This window comes from Cavia porcellus, unplaced genomic scaffold, assembly GCF_034190915.1.
Source record: "Cavia porcellus strain 051 isolate PalLab524CR breed Dunkin Hartley unplaced genomic scaffold, mCavPor4.1 scaffold_14, whole genome shotgun sequence".
NCBI lineage: Eukaryota > Metazoa > Chordata > Mammalia > Rodentia > Caviidae > Cavia > Cavia porcellus.
Genome location: NW_026947497.1, coordinates 36,565,316 through 36,580,957, shown reverse-complemented (window position 1 = coordinate 36,580,957; position 15,642 = coordinate 36,565,316). Strand labels below are relative to the sequence as shown.

Genomic DNA, 15,642 nt, shown 5'->3' with positions numbered 1-15,642 from the left:
AGTGGGGGAAAAGGAACCCTTTTCCACTGTTGGTGGAAGTGCAGACTGGTGCAACCACTGTGGAAGTCAGTGTGAAGATTCCTCAAAAAACTAGGATTAGAGGTTTCATTGATCCTCCCCTTTATGGGTATCTTCCCAGAAGAGTTAAAAACATGATACTGCTGTGATATATGTGCACACATGTTTACAACAGCACAATTTGTAATAGCTAAATCTCGGAAACAACCCAAATGCACATCAACTGAGGAATGCATAAAAAAATGTGGTCCTTTTACATAATCGAGCACTACTTGGCCATAAAGATGGATAAGCTTGAGACTTTTATAGGTAAACAACCTATATGCAACTCAACAGCATACTCATAAGTGAAATAAATCAGACCCACATGTGTAAACATCATATTGTCTCACTAGTGTGAGAAGCTGAATGAATAAATAAGATCCAAAACGTATAATAAATTTTGTGAACTGGGAAGAAACTGTTCAAAAGAAAAGAGAAGCTAGGATGAGAGCAAGCGGAAGGGAAGGAAGGGAAAAGGGAAAAATATACACACATATACAGGATTGTTAAGATAGTTAAACAGCCAATTTCTCTTGGGTCATTGAAGAGAAAGTTTTGTGCTAATATTGTTTGGACAGTATTTCTTGGTTCTATCTTGTACTGTAAATAAGTACTATGAAGATAACAACATGCAATGTAGTAATTATTGTAACTGTCCTACTATACTGTTTTTAAACTTTTACTATTTTTTTCTTTTAAAATAAAAAGTTTAAAAACTAGAAATCAACAGTTATAAAGTTGAAGGTTTAACATTTCATTAAGATAGCATCCATTATAGTTTGAATAAATTAGTAAAATAAATTTACGAATACATGTCACTGAATCAACGCATGAGTAATACTACAAGAAATGTTCAATATAAATAAAACTTGAATGGGATCATAAGTACTTCCAAATAAACTCAAGTTAGTAATTTACTGAGCATCTACTATGTACAAAAATGCATTATTCTAGGACCTAATAAGATACACAAATATTAGGCCTAGGAGAAACTAACTTAGAATTAACTAGAAGATAAACAGCAAGACTGCCAACTCCTAATCGATAACTGGTTGGTTGCTCTGGAAAATAGCAAGGCTTAGCGATGATCTGATACTACACAAGGTTCCACTCTAAGACATCTTAAATTTAATGGCTTTTGAAAATGACTTAATGTGAATTGGTTTGAAAAATGTCTTTGATGGAGGAAATGGCTTTGATGGCCAATTAGCACAAAAGCACAATATCGAGGCACTGCAGTAATAGATCCAAAGTAACTGGGTGACTCTGAAGGTTTCCTCTGTGCTTTACAGAAGTTGATCCACAGAGAAATGCTGATAGCTGTGACATTCTTCCTTCTTCAACTCTTGGATCACACAATGTTGGCTGCTTTACAGAATGGCATTAGGTAAAAAGCTAAGGAGCAAGTGGTTCCTCAACATCAGATCCCTGGAGCAACATCAGATCCCTGGCTGACTGCTCAAAGCACAAGGAATAGCTGTAGCCATCAAGCAGCCACCAAGGGACATAGAGCAAGGAAAGGACTTGGATAGGCAGGTTCCCCACAGACAGCTTCAGCCAACACTAGCAGGAAGATCTCCAAGCACATCCCTCCAGCACACAGCAGTGGCAAGTATCTTTATCTATCTGCGTGTCGCACACTTGAGAACCAGTATTAGAACTCAGCTACTACAGAAAGTCTATTCCTCATAACACTAATTCCTTCATATCAATCATGTTACAAAAACTGCATTTGAGATATCTGGAGTCGTCCCATCCCATGTCAATTATTTTCAGAACAGCAAGTAGTAAGTCAAAACATTTTGAATTCTTGAGACAAAATTTATCAGCTGTAAACACTACACAATGAAAATATATACATATATATATATATATATATATATACACACATCAAGCTAATGGAATATACAAATTTAATAAAGTCATATTTTCTAACGTTAATAGGATGATACAAAAAGAATGTAATTAAATTTAGTCTTCATTTCAAATAAATGTAAAATTTTTTAAAAGGCAAAATACAATGTCAATACAGAATTTTAACCTTAAAAATACTTCTAAACAATCTATTTTATGGCAAATAAAAGCAAGCATGTCAGAATAACTTTATGTAATTCTTTCAAAATCAAACGGGAATTTTCTCCTTTTTTTACTCTCTCATTATAAGTGAAAAGAGAATCATAAATCCTACTCCTAGGTTTGTTTTTTGTTTTGTTTTGACTTCCAATAAAATCTTATGTTCAGTAAAGCCTAGATCAATAAATAACATTTCCTGTATGTATAAAAGACTGAGATTTGGTATGAAAAATAACAATATTCCTCTTTAACTATTAATATGGAAGAATATACTTTTTAAAAAATTGTTTAAAAGTTAGGACATAATAAGCATTACTTGATCATTATTAGTCCTAGACATACAGTAAAAGATAACCAATGAAACTAAACTAAATAATCACAACTGAAATGAGCCCAACCCTCTGAGGAACCACCGCAGTTAGTATTACAGTTTGAGGAAGATGTGAAGTAAATTTTGCAGTGCAGCTGCCACACTCAAAACATACTCATTCTAATAACTGTCCTGTTTTTATGTATTAGTTTAAAAATAAATTTAATTTTAAAAATAAGATTTTTATATTTTTGGTATCACCCAGTATTCTAATTTTTTCCAAGTTAGTAAATGAAATATATTATCACATTGTAGTCTTACTTTATTGATTACAGCTCTTTATAGGAAATTAATCATATCACCTTTTCCATTATAAAGACTGTTCAGGAAAAACATTCTAATCCCATCCTTAGGATCCATGCTCCTCAACTTATGTATATTTTATACATTTCTATATATATGTAGAAAGAAAGCCTAAGTCCTTTTCTGTGTTCTAAGTTTCCTTCTATCAGAGTGAATCCTTCAGACGACAGCTATAAATACCTTCACAAAAGGACACTGAAATTTAAAAACAGGTAAGTACAAATTAAATTTCCCACAATGCTTTTCATGTACCCCATAGGTGACAGTACCTCTGTTTTTAATGACAGTCCACTGTTAAAAAATATTGTTGCAACAGCAATGTAGGATACAGTTATTTCTGGCTTCAGTGGCCCTAAAAAGAGACAAATGAGACAGTATTAAAAAAGAATTTCCATTTCAAAAGAAGAATCTATTGGAGAAATGAATCATACTTTAACAAGTGTTACCCCCCGAGTCAGTCCTGAGACAGTACAGCATTTGTTGTGATATTGTCTAGTCCCAGAGATGATTTCCCAGAAAGGGTAGGAATCATGACTTTTCCAGAAAGGGTGGTGATCTGGTTCAGCACAAGATCCTCAGACCAGAACAGGTAAGCAACAGCCTTTAAGATAGGTCCTAATTATGCCTACCACAGTATCATTACTGATACCAAAATATCCTCAAAATCAAACAAAAGAATCAATGGATGAAGTTTCTTGCTGTAATTTAGAAAATATCATTTTTTTCTAGGATAACAGAAATAAAGCATTTGTGCCCACATTCAGTTCTGCCCAAGAAAACTCATTCCACCATTATGTATTGCACACCTTCTAAGTGAACTGAATATTACCTATAGAAAACTGTACTTAATAATACACTGCTATGATTTTAATGATTAAATTATGCTAGGTCCTGGGGACACTGTGGTGAACTAGATAGGCCTGCTCTTTGCCCTCCAAAAAATCTCTAGAATTGGGCAGCCTTCTGCACTTGCATTAATACTATAAAAACATGGAGCACATGGATATTTAAAATATCACTTGTAACTTGTACACAATCAGTTGGAAGACGTAACACACTAACCCAAGAACAAGATTCTTTAAAGAATGCAATTCTGAGAAAATGCCACTTCATACCTGTGTATAAATGTTATTTCCAGCAGTGAAAATTATGTCCCTTAAAGATATCTGGCAATATTTGGAAACTTTTTGTTTGTACTCACTCTGGGTATAGGGCATGCTACTAGCATCTATGACAGACATCAGGAATTCTGCTGAACCTCCTAAGAGACTCAAAAAAAGTCCTCCAACAAGTTAACATGTCCGAAATGTCAACAGCATCCAAGTTGAGGAACCTTGGTTTAACTCAACATTTAAAAATCTGAGATCATCTCCTATTTGATATTCTATGCATCCCTTTTGCACTGAACTGATTAGTATTTCTCCAAAACTCACATCTTCCCAGAAATCCAGAACCCATGAATGTGAACTTATTTGGAAATAGGATCTTTGCAGATATAATCAACTTAAGATGAGATCTTACCTGATTAGACATGTATTCTTACAAGAGGACAATTTGGATACAGATGCACACACAAGAGAGACAGTCTTATGAGACTATTGTAGAGACCAGGATTATAACACCACAAGACAAAGAATGCCAAGAATAGCTGGAAGCAGCTAAAAGGAAGGTCGTGTGTGTGTGTGTGTGTGTGTGTGTGTGTGTGTGTGTGTTACTGAGGGATCAACCCAGGGGCTTCTCATTGAGCTACATCTCTAGCACTTTTCTGTTTTATTTTGAGACAAGGCCTCACTAAATTGCTAAATTTCCTATGTTGGGCTCAAACTTGTGATCCTCCGTCCTTACCCTTCCAGAACAGAGGGATTATAGGCGTGTACCAACATGGCTGGTTTGCAAACTATCTTGATTTTGGATTTCTGGCCTCTGGAACTGTAAAAGAATAAATCTCTATTGTTCTAAGCCACATGCTTGTGATAAGTTGTTACTTAGATTCTTTGTTGTTGTTTAACTTGCTACTTTAAAGCAAAACAAGAGAAGACAAACACGGCTCCTCCAAAATCCTCCACCAAATCTACAGATACTGTTCAATAAATGAGTATACGGCTCAACAAGTACTTGTTGAGCACCTACTATATCTTTGGTATTTGGAGTAGTACAATGTGACAAAAGAAAGATCTCAAACACTGTAATAAAATATCTTATATACTTGGAATTAACACAAATCATTTTGTTGAGATCTGAGAAAAGAAGATGAGTATGAAAGGCTGAGCAGTAGAGGCTGCTCATAAACTTTTAAAAAGAGGTACAATATCTTATTTCTCTAACCTTAAGTGAATCTGTTCAGCTCACATTAAGATGTAATACTTCTTCAACAGCTGAGAAGGTAAAGATGATTCAGGGACAGATTCCAAAATCAATGAGTCTGGCATGGTTTAGAAGTACTTTAGATGGTTTGGAAGAATTTTAAATATCTTACATTTTAAAACATGTTACTCTTATTTTCTTCCAAATCCCTGCTTTTTATGAGACACTCTTGCTAATTATGGATCTGTTCACAGTGGCGCCCCCACAGCTTCTCCACAGGAGGGGTCAGAGCAACGTGTTTGCACAGGAGCGCACAGGGACGCGTCTGAAAAGGCGTCTCTGTGGACAGTACGCGGGAGTTACTTCACTGCATGTCTCTGCAGCAGAAAGGGGGCATCGACCTCAGCTGACCAATAGCTACTTGTGCCGTCTTTGTTGGTGTTTTTGCTGTCTTCTTCGCAGTGAGCAGGATCAAACTCAGGGACTCACAGGTGCTAACAAACTAGTCACTACTGAACTGACCCCCGACCCATGGGAATTTAAGTCGCCCAGGCTGGTATTGAACTTGCCATTTTCCTGCTGAGGCTTCCTCAGAAGCTTCGATTATAGGCATACACCACCAGTAACAGCTTAATTTTTTTTTCTTTTTCTTTTTTTCTTTCTTTTTTTTTTTTTTTTTTTCATACAAAGCAAGTCTTATTATAAAATTCTGTAGCTAGTTTTAGGCATTATAAATTTCACTAAAAATTCCAATCTGAAGTATTTGTGCCTTCCAAATGGAATGCTCAAAAACATTTGTTACAATTATGGACACTACTAACAGCCTATAAAAGCCATACTGTTACTTCAGTTTATTTTAACAAGTGTCTCTAGTGAGCATAAGCCAATTACCTGTATTTGATTTATCTAATACCTAAATTAACGAATCTTTCCTGTTTGGGAATCTTAGCAGCAGGAAGAAATACTTTATATTTTATTAGCTTTGGTTTTTAAGAACAAGTGGGATAAGAGAAAGGAGAAAAAGAAGAAGGGAAAATATTATATGTATATAGGTATACATATAGATGTATGTGTATATATATAGACAACTATAGTACTAATCTCTATTAGTTCATCAAAAAAGTTTGTACTTTCATTGTTTAATTGTTTGATCATTTGTTTCATGCCTAAATTTTGTAACCTCAATATGCAATATATCAACTAGTGTTAATTTCCTACTATTTTTTTGAAATTCTGCATTGTTTCTATCCTTTTTCCTGTTTTGTTTTTTAAAATTAAAAAAAAAATTTACAAAAGCTAATTCTTCCTACAATCCATACACACATAAATGAATACACGAAACTATTAACTGATGTAATTTGATGGAATAATCCTAGACTTTTAATGTTTTAAATCCTAGAGACAAAGTATACTATCTTTTTTAACAGGTGTATATCTAAATAACTCTAACCTGTGAAAGAATGTGGGGAGAATTCTGGGGCTACTTAGAACATGCCTGTCAAAAAGAAAGAGAAAGTAATTTTTATTTAGACAAACTCAAGCACCTCGAGGCCAGAGATTTAGCTTAGGGGCATAAACACCTGACTGGTAAGCCCAAGGTAATGAGTTCAATCCCAGGTACCAAAACAAACAAACAAACTCAAGGACCCTCTGAGATACACTCACCTGAGAGACTAAAAGATACCAACTTAGGAATGTAGAATGGGAAGTCACCCACAGCCAAAATACAAACCTGACAAATATTTATACAGAGAACTCAGTTGAAACTATAATATAAAAATACTTGGCCCTCTTTCAGATGAATACTAGCATCCTTCAAGTTACCAAAATAACTAGCTTGAGATCTTAACATAGTTATAAAGCTCAAATGGTTATGTTTTTACCTTTTTTTTTTTTTTTTTTTTAGGCAAAATTCAAAAAGTGCTTTTCAACAAAAATGGAATTGGGGTGGCAAAATCAGAAAAATGGAGCATGGTGGTGCAAAGCACTGCAAGTTCAACTTGTGGAAGTTCAACTGCAGGGTGAACTTTCTACCTAGAAAGTTCAAAACCAACATAGACTACGTAGCAGAAATCTTGTTTCAAAACATTCACACACACATACACACACACACACACACACACACACACACACAAAAAGTATATTGGGGGCTTCAAAACACATGCTTTTGAAAAAGGGATGAAAAAAGGAAAATGTTTTGGAGTACATAAACATAGAATCCGAGAAACTATTTACACTTAGACAAAAGCCACCTATCAACAAAGTAAATTTTACTTGTACACACCTAAAATCCTCTAAAATAGTCACAGCAATATACTAAAAGAATGTTTCTGGTTTGTTTTTTGATGGAAAAATAAATCAGTTTCCTTTTTGAGGGTTAAAGTCTTATTAGTGGCATAATTTAAAATGCAGGTAGAGATGACAAACTTTCAAGGAATCCAAGAAGCCAACTTTTCTTCTCCAAAACATGAACAGCATGGTGTTGAACTCTCATAAACACCCTGCACAGTAATAGCTCAGGGCTTCCTGAGGTCACAGTGGAAAAGATTACCAACTCCTCAGAATCAAAATACTTACATCTGTTATGGAACTTTATTTTCAACTTTCTATACATTTAAAAAACAAAATGTAACTGAGTAAAAAGAATACTGAACTCAGAATTAAGTTAGCTGAGCTTAATAGTTCTCACAATTCTAAGAAAGCTTTTCAAGTTCTCTAATCTTAGCATTCCCACTTCAATAAATTTTGTGTTATACTAACCAACTGACTATAAATACATATGTATTATCTTATTAGTTATATTTTCTAAGTCCATGTTTGCAGTACATAATGATCACACTCCTCATGGGGAGTAGGTGCAGGGACCTAAAACATCTTCATTTTTTTTTTATCACCTTCCTCTCTTCTCCCTTTCCTCTGCTTGTATCTCTTTATCTCATTCTCATAGTGAATGATCTACCTCACTATTTCCCATTATCTTTTATTTTGTTCTCTATTTACATTTTGAGTTTCTCATATATAAAGAACCATGTGATAATTAAACTTGTATGACTGATTTATGTCACTTGACTGTTTCAAGATGTGTCCATTTCCCTACAAAAAACTCAAGTGTAACCTCCTTTATGGCACAGTAGCACATTTTCTTTATTGACTCATCTGTTGATGGACATATATTCCACTTCCAAGATTTAGCTATTGTAAACTGTGTTGCTATAAACATAGACATACACATATCACCACAGTATGCCTTTACCCCTTTCAATTAAGATACCCACAGGAAATGTAGTAGCTAGGTAAAATGTAGTTTATTTTTTTGAGAAATCTCCATAACTTTTTTGAGAAATTTCCATAACTTTTGTACTAGGAGATGTTTAGCACATGCAAAGCCCTGGGTTTGATCCCCAGGACCAAAACAATTAAAATTAAAAAGTTGAATATAGTCATTAATCAAGGTAAAAGTGAATGAGCATGTTAACAACAAATTGAAAAATACCAACTTTTTCCTACTTAAAAGAAATGTCTAGGTAAGTATACAACTGAAAATGTTCCAGTAGATGTGATTCATTAAAAATCATCTCCCTAGGGTACAGAACCCATAAATGGACCTGGTAACTAAGAGCTACAAGACAAAAGGACATACTTTAAAGCATTCTAAAGAGCAAAATATAACAAAATTCTTCAGCAACCATTCTTCTCCTTTTTTCCCTTTTTCCTAGGTATCTGTTGATTTAGCTACTGAAGTAGAAGTGTTATTTGGTACTATTTTGAGGTTTGCTTTTATTTTAAGAGGTTTTTGTGGCCAGAGTAGGAGGTAGTAATCAAAAGCTCCATGGAAGTAAGAACTTTTGTTTCTAGGAAAAACTTTTACATGAGGCATGAGGATAGCTATGGAAGAAACCACATGAATCTACTGCTATCTAGTATTGGCTGATTCTGTCCTGTTCCTTTCAGCTAAAAATCAGAGGATGGAAAAATACCTTTATTCCACAGGGACCTTTCTTTGTAATGCTTATGCATTTTTAATGATTTTTGTCAGAATAGTTATTATGGATTTTGCCACCAATATAAGAAGAGGGGAGCCCTGGTTTCTAGTCATTCCTTTTCCTTAAGCTAGCTAATTTAGCTTCAGATTACTCACCTAGTCCCAGGCTCAATACCTTCAACTATAATAGAAGCATGGGGGGAGTGGAGAAGAGGTACAGTGGATGCTCAGCATGGGAGAAGCCCTGGTTTCAATCTCCAGCATCTCAACAAAAATAAATAAATAAATAAATAAAAGTAGCATGCTGACATGCTGACTTAAAAGGTTCCTTTCAGCTCTTAAAATTCTCCTACTTTTTCATAATTAAGCACAGAAATGAATTATCCTGTTTTGGTAGTACGACAAGGGAAAATGGGAAATGATATTCTTAAGTTACACCAACGTACCCATGTACCAAAACTTCAATAAGCAGAGTCCAAGAGTACAGAATCTATCTCTCATCTGACAGTGCTGGGAAGCTCTAAGGAAATGATTGACCTTTCAGCAACTTTCCTGCCCACCTTAGTTCGGGAACTAAGACAAAAGATATTTTGCCAAACCTAGTCCTTGCAGATTTAAACATAAATGATGATCATAAACCTCTAATTTCATTTCCAAACTGGGCAAATTAGAGTTCCAACACCAGAAGCTCTAACTTGTGAAGACTGCCTTGCAGATTACCACAAAGACACTTTAATTCTGGGCAGCAGCATGGGATTTCTTCATTTGACCTAATCTGAAATACAACCTTTACCAATTTCCCATTTGGGAGTATTTACTCACAGAAAGGTTGTGTCAAAGACACAACTGGTATCTTCAGAGGGAGAAACCACAAGGAATAATGGGCTCATTCTCACAGATACAAGTTCTGTACATTTTGCACTAAATTAAATATAGAAGGGAAAAAAAGCATTCATTTCTGCAATCTTTGTTTAAAATGATTCCAGCATCTATTCTAAAGGGAGGAATTGAATGTCAAGAGAAAAAAGAATATTCTCCTGAGAGATCATTCTTTCCTTTCCATCATGTTTGAAGAAAAAGGTACAAATAACTTCAAATATTCTCAACGTTTCCTACTATAAAAAGATTGTGTATACTCTTTTCTGTCTTTGTATGCTGCCATCATATGACTTACATATTGAATCTGTCAATAAGCTTGGAAACCAACAAACAAGTCAAAAGACGAAAAAACTGAAGGGAGTAAATTAACGCTTATGAAAAGTAGGAAAAGGCTGTCTAAAGGTGAGAGGATGAGGTTATAAAGGGACATGGTATGTCCAGTGTTCCCAGCAGGGTCCACAGGCCACATTACAAAGCTTCCACTATTAGCGATGTAAGCAGGTTCTTAGCGCATTTATCTCTCCTCGACAAAACACACACTACACAGGGTCTAACACAGTCTGCATCTGGTAGACCACTAGCGTAGCAACTGAATCCCAGCAGCACACGGAAGTAGGGTCCAGGAATGAAAGTGTGCGACGTGTCATTCGGCCTGAGAGTTTCAAAGGTGCCAGCAACTGCAGCAAATCATCGTTCTCACCATGTAGGCCACAAAAATCTGAGTTGGGGGCGAAAATGTCTTTTTTTTTTTTTTTTCTTTTTCCTTTTCTTTTCTATTTTCTCCCCTCCACTTTTTTTTAATGGGGAGGAGTCGAAAATAAACTAGAGAATAAGGTCTGGTTTCCGAGACAGATAAGAAAGTGCTGGCAACCCAGATTCCCTTGGGATGGGATGCTACAAGAGGACTAAGTTTCATTCTCTGTAACTTCACTCGATACCGAGGACAGGCATTGATTGTTCGCAGCAAAGGCAATCTGCGCTCAAATTCCCTCGCCTCATTCCTAATTCCAAGTGCTCGCTAAGGCTGGTAAATTGGAAAATCAGCCAAGGGGGCCAAGGGACACGCCAGGCTGGCCCGCGCCCGAGACAGGGGCAGGCGCTTCCCCGGCACGCGCGCCCCTCCTTCCCTCCACTGGCGGACGGTGCAGCCGGAGAGGCGCGGCTCTTACCCCCGTTCACTCCCACGGACGGCTTCAGCTTCGCTCCGGCGATGGCCACCACGATTCCGATCATGAACCATTCCTTCCTCATTCTCTCCAGCAGCCTCATGTTTGCTAGGGCGGGTGGGTTTTGTTTATCTGTTTGGCTTTTTTTCTTGGCAAACTGCGATACCTTAATCCCCGGGGCGTCTCCACACTTTGCTCGGCGCCTCCAGACATGCAGCAGAGCAAGTCAAATTGCCACTTGTAAACTAAAGCGCGGAGGGCGGCTTGGGCATCCGGGAGGAGGGCTGGGAATAGTAGTATCCAGTGACGGGGAAGTCTCACAGAGCGCCGCCATTGTTACCACGCGACGCCTAAGAGGCGCGCAGCAGGTCCCCGCACAGCCGCTCCCACCGCGGGATCCTCACGAATCAGGGATCTGAAACTGACCCTTGGGCAACACTGGTAAGCGCAAACGCCTGGGGAAGGAAGGCTAGCCAACCGGGAGGACTAGCAAACCCGCTAATGCCTGGACATGCCCCCGCCTCAGAATGACAGGGCGGGGAAGCGTCGAGAGGAGCCACAGCCTCCCACGAGCCTCAACAAGTCTCGCTTACAACAAACTTTCGGGCAAAGCTGGCCGAGCCCCTAGAATACACATGCACCGCGCGCCTCCTTTCTGCCTGACAGGAGCTCGTGGCAAGGGCGGGCGTGCCGCCGGGATAGGAATCCCTCCCTTGGAGGTGCGCCGGCGGACCTGCAGTTTTGATGCGCTCTTCTTCGGGGCATTACGGCTGCCCCAGCCGGCGGCGTGACGTAGCGCGGGGGAGGCGGCCTCTCCCAGTCTCCGGGTTCCCGGCACCCGCGGGTTGGAGCTGGGCGCATTTGGCGGTCCGCAGGGAAAGGGCGCGGTAGTGAGGAGCTCTTACCCCGGGCGAGGGCTGCAAGTTGTATTCCTGGCAGATGCCCAAGCCTTCCAGCACCCGCTGCTTCCGGGAAGGCAGGCCGAAACTTACCTGGTCGCAGGCAGACGACACCCGGCCCCGGGAGTGGGAGGACCTGGAGGGCGAGTGGCTGTGCGGAGCTCTTCGCCACCCAGAAACTTGCACGTGGGTGAAGCAGGGTCTCCAGTCGCGAGTCCAGGTCTGGTTCACACGCCCCACAACCCCCCCCGGGGGGGGGGGCAGAACTCTAGGGAGAAACCAGGCACCTCTTCTGAGGGGCGTGGGGTCCTGGGATCAGTTCCTTGTGACCTGTGGCACTTGGTTTCTTGAATGGACTTCCTACCTTTAGAACTACAGGAGCATCAGCCCCTCCCCGTTATGCCCCAAGTAAAGCAAACACTATGTGACATTTGAAGTGGCCTGGCATCTTCCACTTGAATGATAGTGAAACTTCAAGAAGGTTTGGAAGGGAGTCGATACTAAACTAATTCTGAATTCATTCAAGGCTTGAAAAAGAGACATCGTCAAAGTTTCCCTATTTAATTTCGCTTTGTCTTGAAGAAACAGTTTTGTATCCAAAAACTGAGCTGCCTTAAGCAGCTGTGTTAGTGTTTGTAAGTTACACAACACCCAGTGCCATAACACTTGAGGTAATTAAAATAAAAAGTTAATCTCAATAGGGGGACAGAAACACAATTTATAAAAGCAAAAGGCACATGAACTATCAAACTCCGATGTTAATTATAAAAGTTATAAGTGGATATATATGAAACATACTTTACTATGTATTTTTGAGAGAATCTTCCTACCTTAAAAAGGCTTACATTTATTAATGACTGATCTGTGTAGGGTAGAATCTAAAGGGGTTTTTTTAAATTTCATTTTATTACTTAAAAGAAGAGTTCATTGTGACTTCTATTGAGTTAAGACCTGTATTAGTTTAATACAACTGCTGCAATAAATCCCCAAAACTACATGCCTTCAAATGCAAAAAATGTGTTGTCTCACAGTTCTAGAGAACAGAAATCCAAAATCAAGGTGTCAGCAGAGGTACTGAGGTCCACAAAAAGTCCTGCACCAGCCCAAGTTCTTCATAACCCACCTAAGAGTGCTTGAAGGTGTCAGTGTCCAGAGAACTACTGAAGGCAGGTAAAGGCCAACTCTTAACTCCAGACAGAATCTACTCTTCAAACAAGTTGGGTAGAGAGGATTCTATTACTAGGCCAAGTTCACGACTTCCTCCCACAGACACCCAGGCTTGAAACATTAAAGAGAAGAAACAGAAGCTTCTCCTCATAGATGCTTCAATATGAAACTATTGATGTGACCCATGGCAAAATATCAATGTGCCATCATTTGCCATGAATCAGGCCGATGCAAAAGAGGATTCTTGAAAAGAGAATTGCCAGGACAGTTGAGAATAGAGTTGAAGCCCAGGATAGCAATGTTGCTTATGAAGTCATTGTAGATAACATTAAGCCTTTAAGTCAGAAGGAGGAAAGGCAGGATTAAAGTTCTGGATAATGCAGCAACTAAAAATAAGGAACAATGAAATAAATATTCTCAAAAGAAACAGGTGATATATACCTGCTAATTCTGTGAAAAATGACAGTCTGTGTGTTTTGCATTTTTGATACCTACAGTACTGTTACGTGTTAAATGAAAAGCTTTTAACAGTTTGAGCAAAGAACAGTTGTGAATTGGGCAGCACTTGAGATGGAAAGCGGTTCAGAGTGCTCCGTTTTGTACTGAGGGCAGTGTGCTTTTGTAGCTGTATACAGATATGAAATACAGAAATAACTTGCTTTGTTATGGTGAGGCCTTTAGATCTGGTCTGATCCATGGGGAGCCTGGAATTGGCTGCCATGTAGCTATTTGTGTTTGTCTTAAACCCAGATATTTGTTATAAAAATACACTCATATTTCAGCTGTTAAAAATTTTTTTTCTTAGTTACATTGCATGTTTTGATTATACTTGCTTCTCTAAATTTTGTACCACAGTGTCTCTAGTTCATAGTTACTTCAAAATAACTAAAATTTTAAATGTTTTACTACAAAGAAATTTTCAAAGTGATAGATGTGTTAATTATCCTGATTTGATCATTACATAGTGTTTACAGGTATCAGAATGACATTCCATAGATTTGTGCAGTTATGTGTCAGTGTTAATAAACAGAAAAAACATACCCCCCCCAACCAAAAGCAAAAGCAAAATCAAGGCTGGGGATTTAGCTCAGCGGCATAAGCACCTGCCTTGCAAGCAGGCGGTCGTTAGTTCGATCCCCGGTACGGAAAAAAAGACCAAAAAAACCAAACAAACAAACAAACAAAAAAAAAGCAAAATCAAGGTATTGATGGGGTCACACACTCTCTAAAGGCAGTAGAGGGAAATCCCATATACCCCTCATTCCCCGTCCCCTACTCTTTGCCCCCCCCCCATTTCTGGTGACTGTGTTGCTTAGTAGCTTCCTTGCTTTAGCCTGCCGCGCTGCAGTCTCAGTCTTTGTTTTCACATCACATTCTTCTCTGTCTGTCTGTCTAGTGGTTACATCACACCAGTCTCTGCATTTATGATTAGATTGTACCTCCTATTGTGTGTGTCTTCTAAAAACATGTGTCCTTGAATTTATAGTCCATTCCTAATCCAGAATGTCTTCTCAAGATCCTTTAATTAGATTTACATATATCCTTCTCCAAGTTAGGTGACTGCTGTGTTGAATAGTGTCCCCCAACAATCCATGAGCTACTGAAATCTCAGAATTTGATCTTAGTTGGAAGTCAACATCTTTGCAGGTGTAGTTGAGATGAGGCACTGGATTAAGGCAGGTTCTAGATTCAGTGAATGGTGGTCTTAAAAGAATTTCTTGTGAAAACAAGACACACACAGAGAACACTATGTGAAGATGAAAGCAGAAATTGGACTGTTGTGTCAACCAGTCAAGGAATGCCACAAATGCTCACCAGCCACCAGAAGCTAAGAGAAACATGAAACAGTTTTCTTTAATGCTTCTAGCAGGAACAAATCCTACCAACATCTTTCAGACTTATGACCTCCTGAACTGAGAAACTAATGTTTTGTAATACACAATTTATAGTGCTTGTTCCAGCAATCCTAGGGAAAGAATACAGGAATATTCACAGACTCTAGGGATTTGATATGAACTTATCTTTGGTGTGGCCACCATTAAACCCATACAAGGCCCTTCCCTGCCTTCTCATTATTCCATAAATGTCTTTAGTAACTCTTACAGCTCTTCTTTCTCACTCATTTTTTTTCCTTTACTTTGCCTCAAGTTTTTCTCAATGTCAAACCTCCTGCTTTATCTGACATCATGCCAATCAAAATAGACACAAAAATATCTCTAAAAGACACAATAGACTGTTACTCAATATTGTTTATTTTCTGTTGCTCTAGCAGGATACATGAGATCAAGTAATTTATAAAGAATTCATAACTCTGAAGGAAGTACAGAGCATAACCCAGCACCTGGTGAGGGCTTCTTCCTACATCACAACTTGATGGGTGACATCACACGGCAAGATAGAGCACTATTCCAGCATGGGTCTCTCACTCTGTTACAAAGC

The 15,642-nt window shown here is 38.4% G+C and overlaps 1 protein-coding gene across 8 annotated transcripts in view; it reads right to left on the bottom strand.

Moving 5' to 3' along the window:
- Nucleotides 1-11,490, bottom strand: part of Slc10a7 (solute carrier family 10 member 7) — a 241,857-nt gene extending 230,367 nt beyond the window's left edge. For 4 of the 8 annotated variants that reach the window (XM_013160396.3, XM_013160398.3, XM_063260808.1 and 1 more), the window contains exons 1-2: nt 11,141-11,481; nt 3,076-3,158 (exon numbers count right to left, since the gene is read on the bottom strand). In XM_013160396.3, the coding sequence (XP_013015850.1) occupies nt 3,076-3,158; nt 11,141-11,240 (183 nt within the window). In that variant the 5' untranslated portion in view covers nt 11,241-11,481. Of the gene's footprint in view, nt 1-3,075; nt 3,159-11,140 lie in introns of all 8 variants that reach the window. The other 4 variants (XR_010051476.1, XM_063260811.1, XM_063260810.1 and 1 more) reach the window with 4 other exon arrangements.
- Nucleotides 11,491-15,642: the final 4,152 nt, after the last annotated feature.